The sequence below is a fragment of the Furipterus horrens genome, unplaced genomic scaffold (genome assembly GCF_987537825.1).
Source record: "Furipterus horrens unplaced genomic scaffold, mFurHor1.1.pri manual_scaffold_7, whole genome shotgun sequence".
Lineage (NCBI taxonomy): Eukaryota > Metazoa > Chordata > Mammalia > Chiroptera > Furipteridae > Furipterus > Furipterus horrens.
Window position 1 is genome coordinate 130,682,672 of NW_028327177.1, and position 14,454 is coordinate 130,697,125.

General features: G+C 38.5%; 1 protein-coding gene across 2 annotated transcripts in view; it reads left to right on the forward strand.

Moving 5' to 3' along the window:
• Positions 1-14,454, forward strand: part of FBXL2 (F-box and leucine rich repeat protein 2) — a 43,740-nt gene that overhangs the window by 6,135 nt on the left and 23,151 nt on the right. The window contains exons 2-4 of one of the 2 annotated variants that reach the window (XM_090283042.1): positions 237-298; positions 446-539; positions 11,431-11,505. In XM_090283042.1, the coding sequence (XP_090139168.1) occupies positions 237-298; positions 446-539; positions 11,431-11,505 (231 nt within the window). Of the gene's footprint in view, positions 1-236; positions 299-445; positions 540-11,105; positions 11,161-11,430; positions 11,506-14,454 lie in introns of both variants that reach the window. The other variant, XM_090283043.1, reaches the window with a different exon arrangement.

The following is a 14,454-nucleotide window of genomic DNA, read 5'->3' on the forward strand; positions in this document are numbered from 1 at the left end:
TTGCTTAATAACCTTGACCAGAGCCTCCAGTACAATGTAGTTGCCATTTTTAAAAATAAAACAGTGATAGGGTGTGAACTGTTATTAAATCTGTCAATACTGAAGTGCGGTGGCTTCTTGAAATTAGCATAATATCTGTAGGACAGTGACTGGGGTTTTCTGATATAAAAAACATGCAAGTTTTTTTTTTTTTTAAATTGAGGAGCCCTAACAATTTCCCTTTTATTTCCTTTTAGGTTTTCTCAAATAATGATGAAGGCCTTATTAACAAAAAGTTACCTAAAGAACTTCTTTTAAGGTAAGTAAGTATAGATAAGCTTTAAATAAAGAATTCCGATTTGATTCCATCATCAAATTCCAAGACAGTCTTCTTTCTCACTGTGAGTCCACAGCACAGAAAAACACACAGAATTAGCCTAACTGACTTTTTGTTTTTGTTTTATAGAATGCTGTTCAGCTTGTTGTTAAATTTTACTTGGTCTAATCCAGAATGTACTAAGTATGTACATAGCATTGGTCTGGATTCTTTTTGTAATATGGTAAGTATTGTAATAATCTTCAGTAGGGGCCATTCTTTTGGTATCAGTAGATAATCCCAGTGCAGTCAATAACATGAGGAGAGATTATTGTTAAGGTTATGAGCTCCTGAGGTCATAGACATTTAGTTATTTTCTGATAATTTAGTTTTAAAATAAGTACAATTATGTTCTTACTGAGCATATAAAATGCTCTCAGCCCAAATATTGATATGTTTTTATCCATTTTATGAGAATTATGTGCTAGGTGACAGTGAGCACTATATAAATAGGCTTTTTGTCCTTTATTTTGGCATCACTGAAATATACAGTAAATGGCATTTTCCTTGTCATTTTACCAAGTAAAGCTATCAACCAGCATTTGTTGATCCCGAGGCACAACAGTTTCCTTTAGTGCTCCCAAGTCATCAAATAAATCTTATTTTCGTTTTGGATGTTACGTTTTAACTGTTGACAAATAATTAATACATGTATGTAAGGTAATCTTTGTGTGGCATTTTCCAAACTCTTACATTGGGTTAGCCAAAAGGTTCATTTAGTTTTTCCTGTATAATGGCTCTAGTAGCACTTAGCTTGTTTTTAGCCTCATTTGAAACAATTTTGTTACATTGTATTGTGACAGCTGTCAAATCCATGAGCATTTAAAAAAACTTAGAAAATTAGTGAATTTTTGTGCAGCCTTTTAATGTTAAAGATGGAAGAAGATATGCAACATTTTTGGTGTATTACGCTTTATTATTTCAAGAAAGGAAAAAATGCAACTGAAATACAAAAATAGATTTGGGCAGTGAATGGAAGTGCTGTGACTGATGAATGTGTCTAAAGTGGTTTGCGGAGTGTCTTGGTACTGTTCACATTTTGGCTAAATAATTCTTTGCTGCGGGACTGTCTTACGCATTAGAAGATGTTTAGCAGCACCCCTGGCCTCTACCCCCCAGAAGCCAATAGCGGGAGACAGCCGACATACTCAAAGTATCCAAGTCAGTAAGGTTATTGGTGAAAATGAAAAATGTGTCTTTTATTTCACAGAAAAAGCTAAACAGGCTTTTTGGCCAATCCAATATCAGTGATGTAACACCAAACAAAAGAAAAGAAAAACAAAAATCAAAACAAAACAGGTTTTGTGTACAAATGAGTATGGGAAATACTAGGTGAACAAAACCAATTTCTTTGCTGCGGGACTTCTTACGGCCTTAGTAAGCTAATAGGCATAGCGATGGTCCCCGATGGATAGCGTTGGCATTTTAAACTTACCATGGAACCCTTTTAATACTGCATGGAACAAGTGTTGGGAAACACCTCCATTCCCTGGCCCTGCTAAATCTTATTCTAACTTTTGGGGAATGGGTATGAATTTCGTTTACATATTGGAGTTCACCACCGAGCCAACTCTGTAAAGGCCACAGATGACTAACTTTCGCGGTCCTCAGAAGCGGGATGAGGACTTAGCTTCTTTGTGGTGGTGATCACATTTCAGGGGCTTCAGAGGGTGTGTCCTGAGTCATCAGGTGTTGTTTGTCACTGTTGTCATGATGAGCTCATTCTACTCAGTTAATAAAAAAGTCAGCTCATGACAGGGTCATGTGAAAAATACATCAATTATATTTTATTTCAATGAAACAACTATTTGTATGGCTAAGGCAGTATTTTTGGCATTTTAGGCTATTTGAAAGTTAAGCAAGTAGTAACAAGGAAGGAATGAAATGTTTATCATAAAACCCGCAAGGTCTTGATTAAGCCCAATAAGCCCTTAGAAGCAGTACGACTGGGCTGGGGTGGCCAGGCTGTCAGTACAGCTGGAGGGGATGCCATCCACGGCAGACTGCAGAATGGACAGTGTCCCCTAGAACTGTGCCAAGTTCCGTTCTTGGTCTGAACATTTTTTAGCACAGACATCAAGCTGTACTGTGAATATGTCATTTTTACCCCGGGGAATCGTAACCAACTCCAGGCAGACCGTATTAGTCATTCCGCACTGGGGTGTGATTAAATTCCCCTGCGCTGGTGAGCACACTGCTGCTGTCTGGGACTCGGGGCTGCTAACTTAATATTTTTTCCCTTCTGGTAGGTTTAGCTTTTACACTGTACTCAGCCGTGGAACAGTTTCTGCCCATTGACCGAGAAAAAAAAGGAAATTATATTACTTTCTGTGCTAATGTGATTTCTGAACTGCTGTTTTAGGAATTTTAGTTCTTTTAAAGATCTATGATGGTGCCAGCTGTTAAGAATCCTGGAGTTACAGTTTTTCAATCATGCCACCTGGCTCATACATAGATCATTTTTCAAAAAGAATTGCCATTTAGAGCAAATATGCATAATATATCTATTCATAGGTTTGCATATCCGCTTCTGTTCTTATTTTGGAGTCTGTAAGGGGAATTTGAGTTTTTAAGTACTGCCACTGTGGGTCTGCTCTGGTTGTGAATCTCAAAATTGACTCTAACCAATCATGGTGTTTTAATGTTTGTTGACCTTTAAATCATTTTTGTCATTTTTACTCTCAGACTTTATATTCTCAGTCATAGTAGCTCTCCCCTTGCCTAGCTAACCGCTCTAAGCAAACTTTTGAAGGGTTTGAGCCGGATTACCAAAGCAGCACATTCATCATCAGTTAATTCCACAGGAAAGGGAGTGAGTGCAGAAGTCTCTGTCTGATGGAGCTTAAGTGTTGATTATTTTTGCTCAGTTAAATGGTGTCTTCATACTTGCAGTCTGTCCTAGGCTTACATTTTTATTTCATATTGTAGACTTCTTCGTGACAGTGCAGACTGGTGCTCCTATTCTTGTTGAATTCCTATTCACCTTCAGTCTTATTTCGTCAACAGATGTGATTCTTTAACTTCATGATCACCTTACTTGCTTGTAGCTGAGGTCATTTTCTCTTTTGCTGTTTTTGACTGTATGTTACCACCCCGTTAAACTCTGCCAGCTTCCATTACTGGTGCCTCAAGTGAAGCCTCGGCTTCCTCTCTGGAACCATTAACAAGCATAACCTGGGATTATGTGCTGCTTTTCATCTATTTATGTCACTTTGAATCACTCAGAAAAATCTGTGAGTTTTTTTCCCCATCTGAACATCTTACTGCTAGTTTTAAGACAAACCAATATTATTCACAGATTTCTCTACCACCGACTTTTAGTTTGTTACTTAACAAGTTTTTGCAATTTTGCTTTTTCTACCCAGCTTTCACTCATAAGTTACAGGTATTCAGTTCTTCCTCTCTACCCTTCACCCTCATGCAGTTCAACAATACTGCTTATAGTTTTATTCTTCTCTGGGAGTCAGTTACATAATGCTGTAACAAATGGAATATTTAATTTGTTGTATTCTACATATCTGTTAGTGTGTTGTTGTTACATGTGTTTGTCTTCATTGTTACTGTTTGTATTACTTTTGGAACCAGACTTGGTTGAGATTTCAGCTCTCCTCACTCACTCGTTGTGACCACAAAGTGAGTTAATTCTCTGAGCCATAATTTCACGTATCTATAAAGTGACGATATGTAATAACATTTCTCATCTGGTGGCACTGTTGCTAGCTCTTCGAGTACTTGGCATTTAATAAAGAAATATTAGCTTATTGGTATTAATTAATATCAGTTTTGGAGGCCTGAATACTTCATCTGTGCCATTTGGTCACGCAGTCAGTTTTAGTGCAGACAACTGATAAAAGCAAGCTGTCCTGCTGCGGGTCTTAACGTGTGCTCCTGCTAACAGTATCTCGGTGAAGAACCTGATTATTAAGTAAGTTAATGTAGCCCATCAGTTGACTTATATTTTAAAAATCAAATGTTTCTTCTTCTAGGAACTTGATTATGCTCTCTTTAGTATCGCTAGCGTTATGGCAGAAGTAGAGTCATTGCTTCAGCCTCCTGCATTTGCATGAAGTCATTGCTCTTTCCTTTGACTATACTCTTCGTGTTTAAAATGTCTTTTAAATAAATCTAGTCAGAAGCTGGCTGATTTCCTTTTATGGTGTTTTATTTTAGTTACTATTTAGTGCTAAATATTTATAATGAAACCTTTATTCATGAATTAGATATACAATAATTGGAACCCAGCCATAAAATAGCTACTCTATCAGAAAATATAATGGTTACATTTTTAATAATGAGCTAATTAACTTAGCTTTAACTTCTTTTGAAAATATGGAGGGTCCAAGCCAAAGAGAGACTGTACATTCATGTGAGGCTAGTTTTGCTATTCTAGAGTCATTTTCTTTCTTTAATCTTTTCTTTATCAGATTTTAAAGTAAAAAGCTTGATAGTTTTAGCAAGTGACACAATAAAAAGATGCATAGACACTTTCGGCCAAGATGGAGGCCTAGACAGACATGCTGCGTCTCCCTCCACAACTAAGAAGGAATACAACTGCCTCAAAACTAGAGACAACCAGAAGTTCCAGAAAATCAAGCTGCATGGAAGTCCAGCAAAGATATAAAGAAGAAATACTCATCCAGGCAGGGAGGAGGGCGGAGCCGGGGCAGAGAGCACGCGGCGTGGTGGCGGCAGCAGCAGCAGCGGCAGCAGCAGGCCAGTGGAAAGCGCAGTCACACATTTTAAAAAGTCAGGAGGGACACCTGGGAAGCATTCCCAGCTTCTGACCAGACCGCACAGCTCACTGTCCCAGCGCCGGGGGAAAATCAAGCCTCATTGCTTCTGACTGTGCAAACCAGTGGGGGTTGGGGCGGAGGCAGAAACTGCCGGTCTCAGCAGAGTTCGCTTGTTTAAAGGGCCCCCTCAGTCCTAGAATGTCTGCAGACCCACCCACTCTGGGAACGACTGGCAGGGCAACAGCTAGAGAGGCGCCGGTCCCATACAGAGGTGGGAGAAGTGCCTGGAAAAGGGGCAAGTGCTGAGCAAGTGGCCTTGTTCCCTCTCTGACCCCTCCCCCCCACACAGCGCCACAGCGTGGTGAAACTGGTCACCCTGTACTGACGAATCCCTAAGGCTCCGCCCCCTAAATGTAAGAGGTGCGACAGCCCTTGCCCAAATCACAGAGGCAAACACAGAAAGATGAGGAGAAAGAGAAGTACCACCCAGAAATGGGGGCAGATCATGGTCCCAGTAGCACAACTAAGCAATGAGCAGATAGGACGCCTAACGGACGAGGACATAGACAACCTAACAGAAGCACAGTTTAAGGCGTTGGTCATTAGGATGCTCACAACTCTAACAACAAAGATTAAACGGGATGGGGAAAGAATGAAGGCTATTCTGGCTGAAATGAAGGAAAATCCATATGAAACAAGTGATGAAGGAAAGGAAACCAGGGTTCAAATCAACAAATTGGAACATAATGAAGAAGCAAACAGTCAACCAGTACGGAAGGAGGAAATGAGAATTTAAAAAAATGAGGAGAAGCTTAGAAACCTCTGGGACAGCTATAAACATGCCAACATCCGAATCATAGGGTTGCCAGAAGGTGAAGAGGGAGAGCAAGAAATTAAAAAGTTATGTAAAAAATAAGGAAAACTTCCCTAATTTGGGGAAGGAAATGGACATACGGGTCCAGGAAGCACAGAGAGTCCCAGACAAACTAGACCCAGGGAGAATCACACCAAGACACATCATAATCAAAATGCCAAAGGTTAAGGATAAAGAGAGAACCTTAAAAGCAGCAAGAGAGAAGATGAGAATTGCTTACAAAGGAGTTCCTATAAGACTGTCAGCTGATTTCTCAAAAGAAACTTTGCAGGCAAGAAGGGACTGGCAGGAAATATTCAAAGTGATGAAAAGCAAGGCCCTTCAACCAAGAGTACTCTAGCCAGCAAAGGTATCATTCAGAATGGAAGAGCAGATAAAGTGCTTCCCAAACAAAGTAAAGCTGAAGGAGTTCATCATCACCAAGTCATTATTATATAAAATGTTAAAGGGACTTATTTAAGAAAAAGGATATCAAAACTATGAACATTAAAATGAAAACAGTATCACAACTATCAACAACAGAAGCTGGGGAATGGAACAAAGGTAAACTAAGCAGACAACTAGAGTGGGAACAGAATCATAAGTACGGGGAGCATGTGGGGGGAGGGCAACTGGGAGGGGGAAGGGGGAGAGAGGGAAATGGTGCAGGAGTTAAGCAAGGTAGGAGGGTGGGGAATAGACAGGGGGATGTTGAGAAGAGCTTTATGCACAACCCATGGACATGTACTAAGGGTGGGGGCCTGCTGGAGGGATGGGGGTCACTGGGTGGAGGGGAGCAAATGGAAAAGAAATTGGGACAACTGTAACAGCATAATCAATAAAACATACAAAAAAAAAAAAAGACGCATAGAGAAAAGATAAATCTCCCTTTAACACACCTCAGCTCTCACAGTCTCAGATAACGAGTGTAAATAATATCTATACCTTTGGAAACATTTCTGAAGTGGTGAACTCTTCAGTGCTACCTCCTAATTACTACTCAGTGAGAGTTAGTCTAGGTTTCATCTGTTTTCCTTTCAGAACATCTGAGTCTTGGGGTTGTGCAGTTCTGATGGGTTAGACGGCAGGGAGAAAAAGTGGTGGTCCAGGTTCAGAACTTCCCATCTTGAAGTTCAAGTAAATGTACGTGTTTATCTCATAGTTGAGCTCTTTGGAGATGCCGTTAAAAGAAGACTCAAGGAATTTAAGTTTCTTTTTTGTTTGTTTTTTTTTTTTTGTTTGGATAACATCACCAAACCAATACTGTGAAACCTCAAATTTAATATTTGCTTAAAGGACATAATTGTTTTCACTAATGTATGTTGGTGTATGAACACAGGCTTAGCGGTCTTTAGGGAGTTTTGTTTTCTGTACCCACACTTCAAAGACCAGTCATTTGCACAAAAGAACCAAGCCTATAATTTCATCTTTGGGTGTATTGCTATTAAGTAGGTAGTTCTTTGAAGAATGTGGAGAAGGCCTGGTGTCACTTTTTGATGATCTAAGGACATGGAGGAAGTGTACAGATACAGAAGTGCCACAAGGCATCCTATTCTGGGGCTTACTGCCACTCCTCACCTACAGCGATTTCTAGCAGAACAACCGCTGTTCATGTGATCAAATTGTCCACACTTTCCTAAAGTTCTGTTAAGGTTCTGCCTCCAGTTTAAGAGAAACTGTTGATATTTCTGTTTATTCTTCTTTTTTTTTTCCTGGAAATTGTTCTCAGTGTGTACCACCCCTTCGGTATAGCGTTTACTACTGATTATTATTTTGGGGAAAAGAGGAATATTTCTTGAATACCCTGTAGCAATTTCATCATCATCACTTGATACTCAAAAGATTCTTCTGAAGTAGACGGAACAGTTTTAATCACCTTCATTTTATAGATGAAAAATCTGAGGCTCAAAGGTTGAATGAGTTGATCAACATTGCCCAGTTGTTTAGAACATGATATTTAGAATTTGAAGGGTCTGTGGGGGTCTGAGACTTTGGCCAAGGCCTATCGACTTTAAATCTCCTGTTCTTCTATATCTTACTGCTTTTCAGTAAAAAAAAAAAAAATTGTTTGCAGAATATTAGTTTTATAATCTACCAAAAACCCCTCACATATCTACCTATAAAAGATAAGGCATATAACAGGTTATTCAGCACTCCAGGTCATATGTCTAATCAAAAATAAACTAGCTCATGTACGTGGTTTTGTTTTGTTTTTTTGCTACGGTAATGGAAATGAAGGGGAATTGATGTTTTACACTGTAGAGCATTCTGTATACCATGCTGTTAATTGTCATCAAAAAAAAGAAACACCTGACTTCTGGATCCTATAACCTTGTCATGGGGCTAACATGAAAACACAAGGGGAATCAATGATTATAAGAAGATAAAACAAAAAGTAAATACATAGTTCAAGAAAGAAATAATCTTAATGTACTCATAACTGGAGCAGATAGCAAACCAGCAGTGGCTGGGGTTTTAATGCCACCCAGAGAAAGGAGATGAGGCCTTGCGTGGGCAAGGGGAGGAACTGAATGTGGTCACTATGCAAGGCAGAGGCCCTGGAAAGTTTCTCTACATCATGTATGATGGGACTCAAAAAAAAAAAAAAAACAAAAAAACAAAAAAAACAAAACAAGCAAACAAAAAATCTTGTTTCTGATCAGGGCTTTGGGTGAAGGGGGAAAAGTCTTGAGAAATCTAATTGCATGTATACAAGATTTAGAAATTCCAAGGTTAGGAATTGCCATGGTCCCTCTCTATATCATGGTTCACTTATCACGGCCTCACTGTATTGTGGAATTTTTAAAAATATTATATTTAATTACTTATCGTGGATTTTTCACTATATCGTGGGATTTTGCGGTACTGTATATGTATGTTAAAGTTACGTAAGTTTAAGAGTGTAGAATATGTTTAAGAACATAAGTAGTGTTTATAAAAGTGTGGAAAAGGTTAATAAGGGAGTGGGAAAGGTTAATGAGGGACTGGGAATGGTTTATAAGTGTGTGGGAAGGGTTTATAAAGCCTTAAAATATATATAAATACTAAGATAAATGTAAAGTTACTACTTCGCGGATTTTCACCTATGGGGGGGGGGGGGTCTAGAACGTAATACCTGCGATAAGTGAGGGAATACTGTAATATAAAATTTACGCCAGAAAGATAAAACCTTGGGGAAAACTTGGCAGAATCAAATGCAAAGAATTTTATAGGGACATTTCAAAAACCAAGATGCATGAGCTTTTCACACATCAATAATCAGATGAAAATGAGGTTCATGACATTACAAGATACCCAAGGAGATGACCGACCGTGAGGACCAGTAAATGGATTAAACATCTATTAGATGAAGCTGAAAAGGAAATTAGAGAACTGGAAATAGAGGTGGGAAATTTATGCATAATTCAGCATAGAGAGATAAAACTGTGAAAGTAGAGAAAAGGTAAAGAGACCCAGAAGATGTGATTAGAAAATCTAAGATATGTGTGAAGGAAATTATACACAAGGAATATAGACAATATGTGGGAGGGGTAATATTTGAAGCAAAGTGACTGAAAAACTTTTAGAATAGATTAAGGGAGCTTAATGAGGCAAGTATTACCCTAATACCAAACTAAATGAGGATGTTATTTTAAAAAGGTAAATTATAGGCCAGTATTGGTCATAATTGACATTCTCTGAGCTTTTGACTCTATAGTTTGGTGTGTGGGGGCTGGGTGGAGGAGGGCAAAGGCAGGAAAAATGGGGATATCCGTAATAGTGTCAGCAATAAAAATAAATTATAAAAAAAAGAATTGAATATAAGGATATTAAACTACTTCACAAAGCCATTGAAACATGTAACTAAACTTTTTTTTGAGAACTTCTCAGTCGTTATTGCCTCAAATATTTCTTCTGGTATTGTCATTAGGTGTACGAGTGGGAACCCCCCCAAAACTGAAATTATATTTTGGAAGGTGGGCCCTTTGTATTCCCCTGCTGGGTGAGTGTTCTAGGAGCCCATTTGTATCGGTGTACCAGCTGGCGTTGTGGTGAGAGGCTGCATTCAGCTTCAGTGAACTGTTTTTAGAAGACTCTTTCAACCTGTCTGCGCATTTCATGATGGGTGATTTACGAGTGCACCTGCCCACACTGCGCTGAGCGTTCAGCAGTTCTTGACCAAAAACAGCATGACTCCCATACCCCACCCTCCCTATTCACCCGATCTCACCCCAAGCAGGTTTTTTTTTGTTTGTTTCCCTGGATGAAAAAGTCCTCAAAGGGAAATGCTTTGCTAATGTGGAAGATGTGAAACAAAAAATGGCTGAAGCACTAAGAGGCATCAAAACTGATGAGTTCAAAAACTGTTTTGAGCCACGGAAAAAATGTCTTTATAGGTGTGTTGCATCAAATGGAGAGTAATTTGAAGGTGACTGAAGTTTAAACATGTAAGAATAAATACTAAATTTTTAATAAATTCAATTTTGGGGGGGCCTTCCTTGAATGTTACATCTTTTATAGTTGTCCAACAATTCATCTTTTGAGACAGCATGAGATTTATTCCTTAGTTCTATTAATACGAATTATATTGCTTGATTAAAAATTTGAAGTCAGCATTTGAATTTGACCATGATATGTTAAATATTTTTATATATCACTGGATTTGATCTACTAACATATTGTTTAGGATTTCTGCATTATGTTCAAATGGGTTTTATTGTTGAGCTTTTCTTAGACATGTTGTTGAGGCTCAGGCACCTGAGCTTGTTTAGAGCATCTACCACCAAAAGAGGGGTTTGCGCTGTGTGTTAGGGGCACCAGAATTTGAAGAGTTTAGCTCTCACCAGGCTCAGTTCCTGGGACATTAGAGTTGGTCTTTGAATAGAACAAGTTATGGTATTTTTCATGCCCATGCCTAGAACAAGGGAAATAAAGTTGAGTGAGTTCTGTTTTAAGGGGATTTGGGTAGTGTGTCTTAAAACAGCTTGGGATTGTGCAAACATTTAATATTTCACAGTAGTATGTAAAATTACAGTGCATTTGTGTATTGCAAATTGAAGAGTCTTGAAACAAAACTTACGATATATCCAGATGGAGCATTAGATTATATCTTTCAAGTTATAAATATCCTGAAGTGTTAACACCGGCTCATTTTTTGTGTTTTTTTTTCCCCCTTTCTTCCTAGAATATTTTCCTTCTTGGATATAGTAACTTTGTGCCGATGTGCACAGATTTCCAAGGTAGGGTATTAACCAGATTTTTAATCAGTAAATATCAAGTTTTATTAGAATGAGGGTGAATTTTAGTTCAAGTAAACAGTTAAAAATTAAAATGTCATCTTTTATATTTAACATAACACAGTGTTGTTATAATTCCATATTTGATGACCAGCTTCATGTATATCAAGAATAAAAGTTTGAAAATACAAAGACTGGATGGACTTTCTTTAGTGGTCTCAGTAAATGTATCTCTTTCACCCCAATCCCTCTTCCTTTCCTCCCACCTCCCAGGCCTGGAACATCTTAGCGCTGGATGGAAGCAACTGGCAAAGAATAGACCTTTTTAACTTTCAAACAGATGTAGAGGTAAGTTAACCTTGTTTTAGACAAAAGACTTTTTAAAAAGATCAGTGAGCTGCTCACTCCTTCCTCCCTTTTTATTTTGTTGCATTTAGATTTAATATTAAGGTGGCCAAGTAGAATGGAGAGGGAGAAAACCTGGAAGGTATTTTCATGCATCAAGACCAAAATTCTGCTTGTATTTTACTTTGTATCAGTAACAGATTACTTGTCCCCCTTGTTCATATTTATAATCTGAGTGTTACCCCTCAGCTTTTTAAAGCCTCATTAACACCTGCTTTGGTCCTTTAATAGCAGGAGACTATTGACAAATGTTTTTTGATCTGAAAGATCCAGTGAGAATTCTAATTCACCATCAAGAATGGAGAAAAGGCTGGAGCAGGGACCCAGGAGGGAGGCTGGAGGTGTCTCTCCAGCTCGGCCACTTAAGCCATATAATTTCTCAGTGCCTCAGTTTTATTTTCTATAAAATAATTTTTAAAGCCTTTCATAATTCCAGGATTCTGGTGTATTATCTGGAAATATGTGTATCTCTATTTAAGAGTGGTAAACTGACCAAATGAGAAAAGTTTATTTTAAAACAACTTTAATATTAAAGTCCAATTTCTAATCCCCCCAATAGGGAATTAATAAAGAATGCTGATCATAATAATCGTCTAGAGTGCTGTTTTAAGGATCTGGAGATTCTGAAGCTTATTGTCTATCCAGGGCTAGTAAAATCTTATTTCTAGTTTAGCAACTCAGTTACAGCAGTGGAATTGCATTTTAATGCAGTTAATGTGTATAGCATGTTCATCTGGTGTCTTTACCGAAGTGTATGTTTTGTGTCTTTTTTAATTGAATAAGGAAATGAATGTGTTTAAAACTGAAATGGGCCCAAACAGTTCCCTGTGAATTACTTAACCTGGTGTTGCCTAGAAGAACTCATGGCCGGTTGTGAAGGCCCTTCACCTCCTTCTCCAGGTTACTTGTTGCTTCAGAGTCTCATCCCGTCTCAAATTAGTGGGCAGAGCACCTACAGCAAGTGGGGCTGAGTACCGGGCTTCTCACAGTTGGTTGTCTCTCAGGTGCTCTGAGCTTGGAAAAGGTTGGGGTTCTTCAGGGCTTCACACCCGTCCTAGAAAGATATGTTCGAGTTTCTGGCTTGGACTGTGGTCCCTGAAGTAGGAGTTCTCCAGTGCTGTTTCCAGATAATGGCAACGGCCCTGGCTGGTGTGGCTCAGTGGACTGAGTGCTGACCTGCGAACCCAAGTGTCACTGGTTCAGTTCCCAGTCAGGGCACCTGCCTGGGTTGCAAGCCACGTCCCCAGTTGGGGGTGTGCACGACACAACCACACATTGATGTTTCCCTCTCTTTCTCCCTTCCCTCCCCTCTGTCTAAAAATAAATCAATAAAATCTTTAAAAAAAAAATGACAATGATTGTAAAGTGTAACACCCAGATATGCTGACATGTTTACTTCCATTAAATTCCCCAAACTGTAATTTCTATTGGCCCGCGGACAGTCATTGTTTTCAAAATTTTTTGCAAGAATTTTTTTCTTTTTCTGTGCTTTTTACTGTCTCCTCAGTTTTCTTGGATGGTTTTTCCAAACTATCAACTTTTTGAAAGGCACTTCAAAAACTTTTAAATTCAGATATTAAAAATACTGTCTTAAGTAAGTAGCACTATGTTGTGCATTACTTGATTTCAAAATTTTGGCTGACTGCAGGAGCACATTGCAGAAATACTTAAGAGTACATCCACTAAAGGCGAAGGCAGTATGTATACATCTCACGTGTAAAGAATTACACGTGAAAACCTGAAAGAGCTGGCACTAGGGTTTCAATCTAGTCAATGCTGTTTAGTTTCCCTTTGGAGCTAGCACCTCAAAACCAGGTTGGATTATGAACCAAGTGTCGGGGCCTCCGATAGTGTCTAAATAGGACTCTCTGGATACTCACACTGGGGAACATCCCATGGGGAAACTGATGGTCTCAGATTCATGTCTTTGGGATGAAAATGATGATTTATGGATATGTTGAGAGAAGAGAGAAGATGCCAAGGATCAAGATTAACATACTAATATTTGCTCTGTGCCAGACACTGTTTTCTGCACTTTACATGTATTAATTCATTTAATCCTCTCAAGAACGCTGTACTGAATAAACAGAAGCACACACAGTTTGATGAACTTACTCAAGGTCACCCACCTGGGAAGAGACTAGCGTTTCCAAGGAAGGCGGAATAAAGCATCCTGATGACGTGGGTGTTGTGCCTTTTCCTTTAGCATTGCTCATTCCTGATAAGTCGTTGTCTCCCTGATGTGTAAGCATTTTCCAGGCCTTTAACATTTGGACATTTAGTTGTCAGTGCCTTCATGGTTATTAAAGATCCTGTCAGGCCAAAAATGAGAAAGAACCGAATAGTATGCAAATCTAAAAGTCATAACTACAAGGGCCCCTCCACTTAAGCCTCATTTTTCTCTAAAGCCCTTCATTTTAAATATGCACCTACAATGTACTGTCTCATAGATAATATAGTCATTGATTTGAATTTTACATTTGGAAAGGATTTGCTCATTATTTTTCTCTTAGCTGGAAATAATGGAGCAAAAAGTTCTGAATGTAATTTTTTATTCCAGTACAAAAATTTACTTCAAAGAAAGGAAGAATAGAACACTTATATAACTCTAACTTGAAATGGAAAAAAATATATTGTGTGCTGCATTCATAGACATTGGCGTAGAGTTTTGTTTTTTCAATATTTATCTTGAATTTCCAAGTCATAATCATTTTTTCCCCAATGACAGCAATTTATTTTATAATTGTCTGGAATTTTGTTTCAAGAACTTACTGTTAACTTAGGTGATACTCAAGAAAGCATAAATAAAGCTAGTAGCAGTGTCAGAGTTTGGAGTCAACTTAATTAAAATGTTAGCCAGGTAACAATATGTGTGAGTCCTAGTCCTGTGGT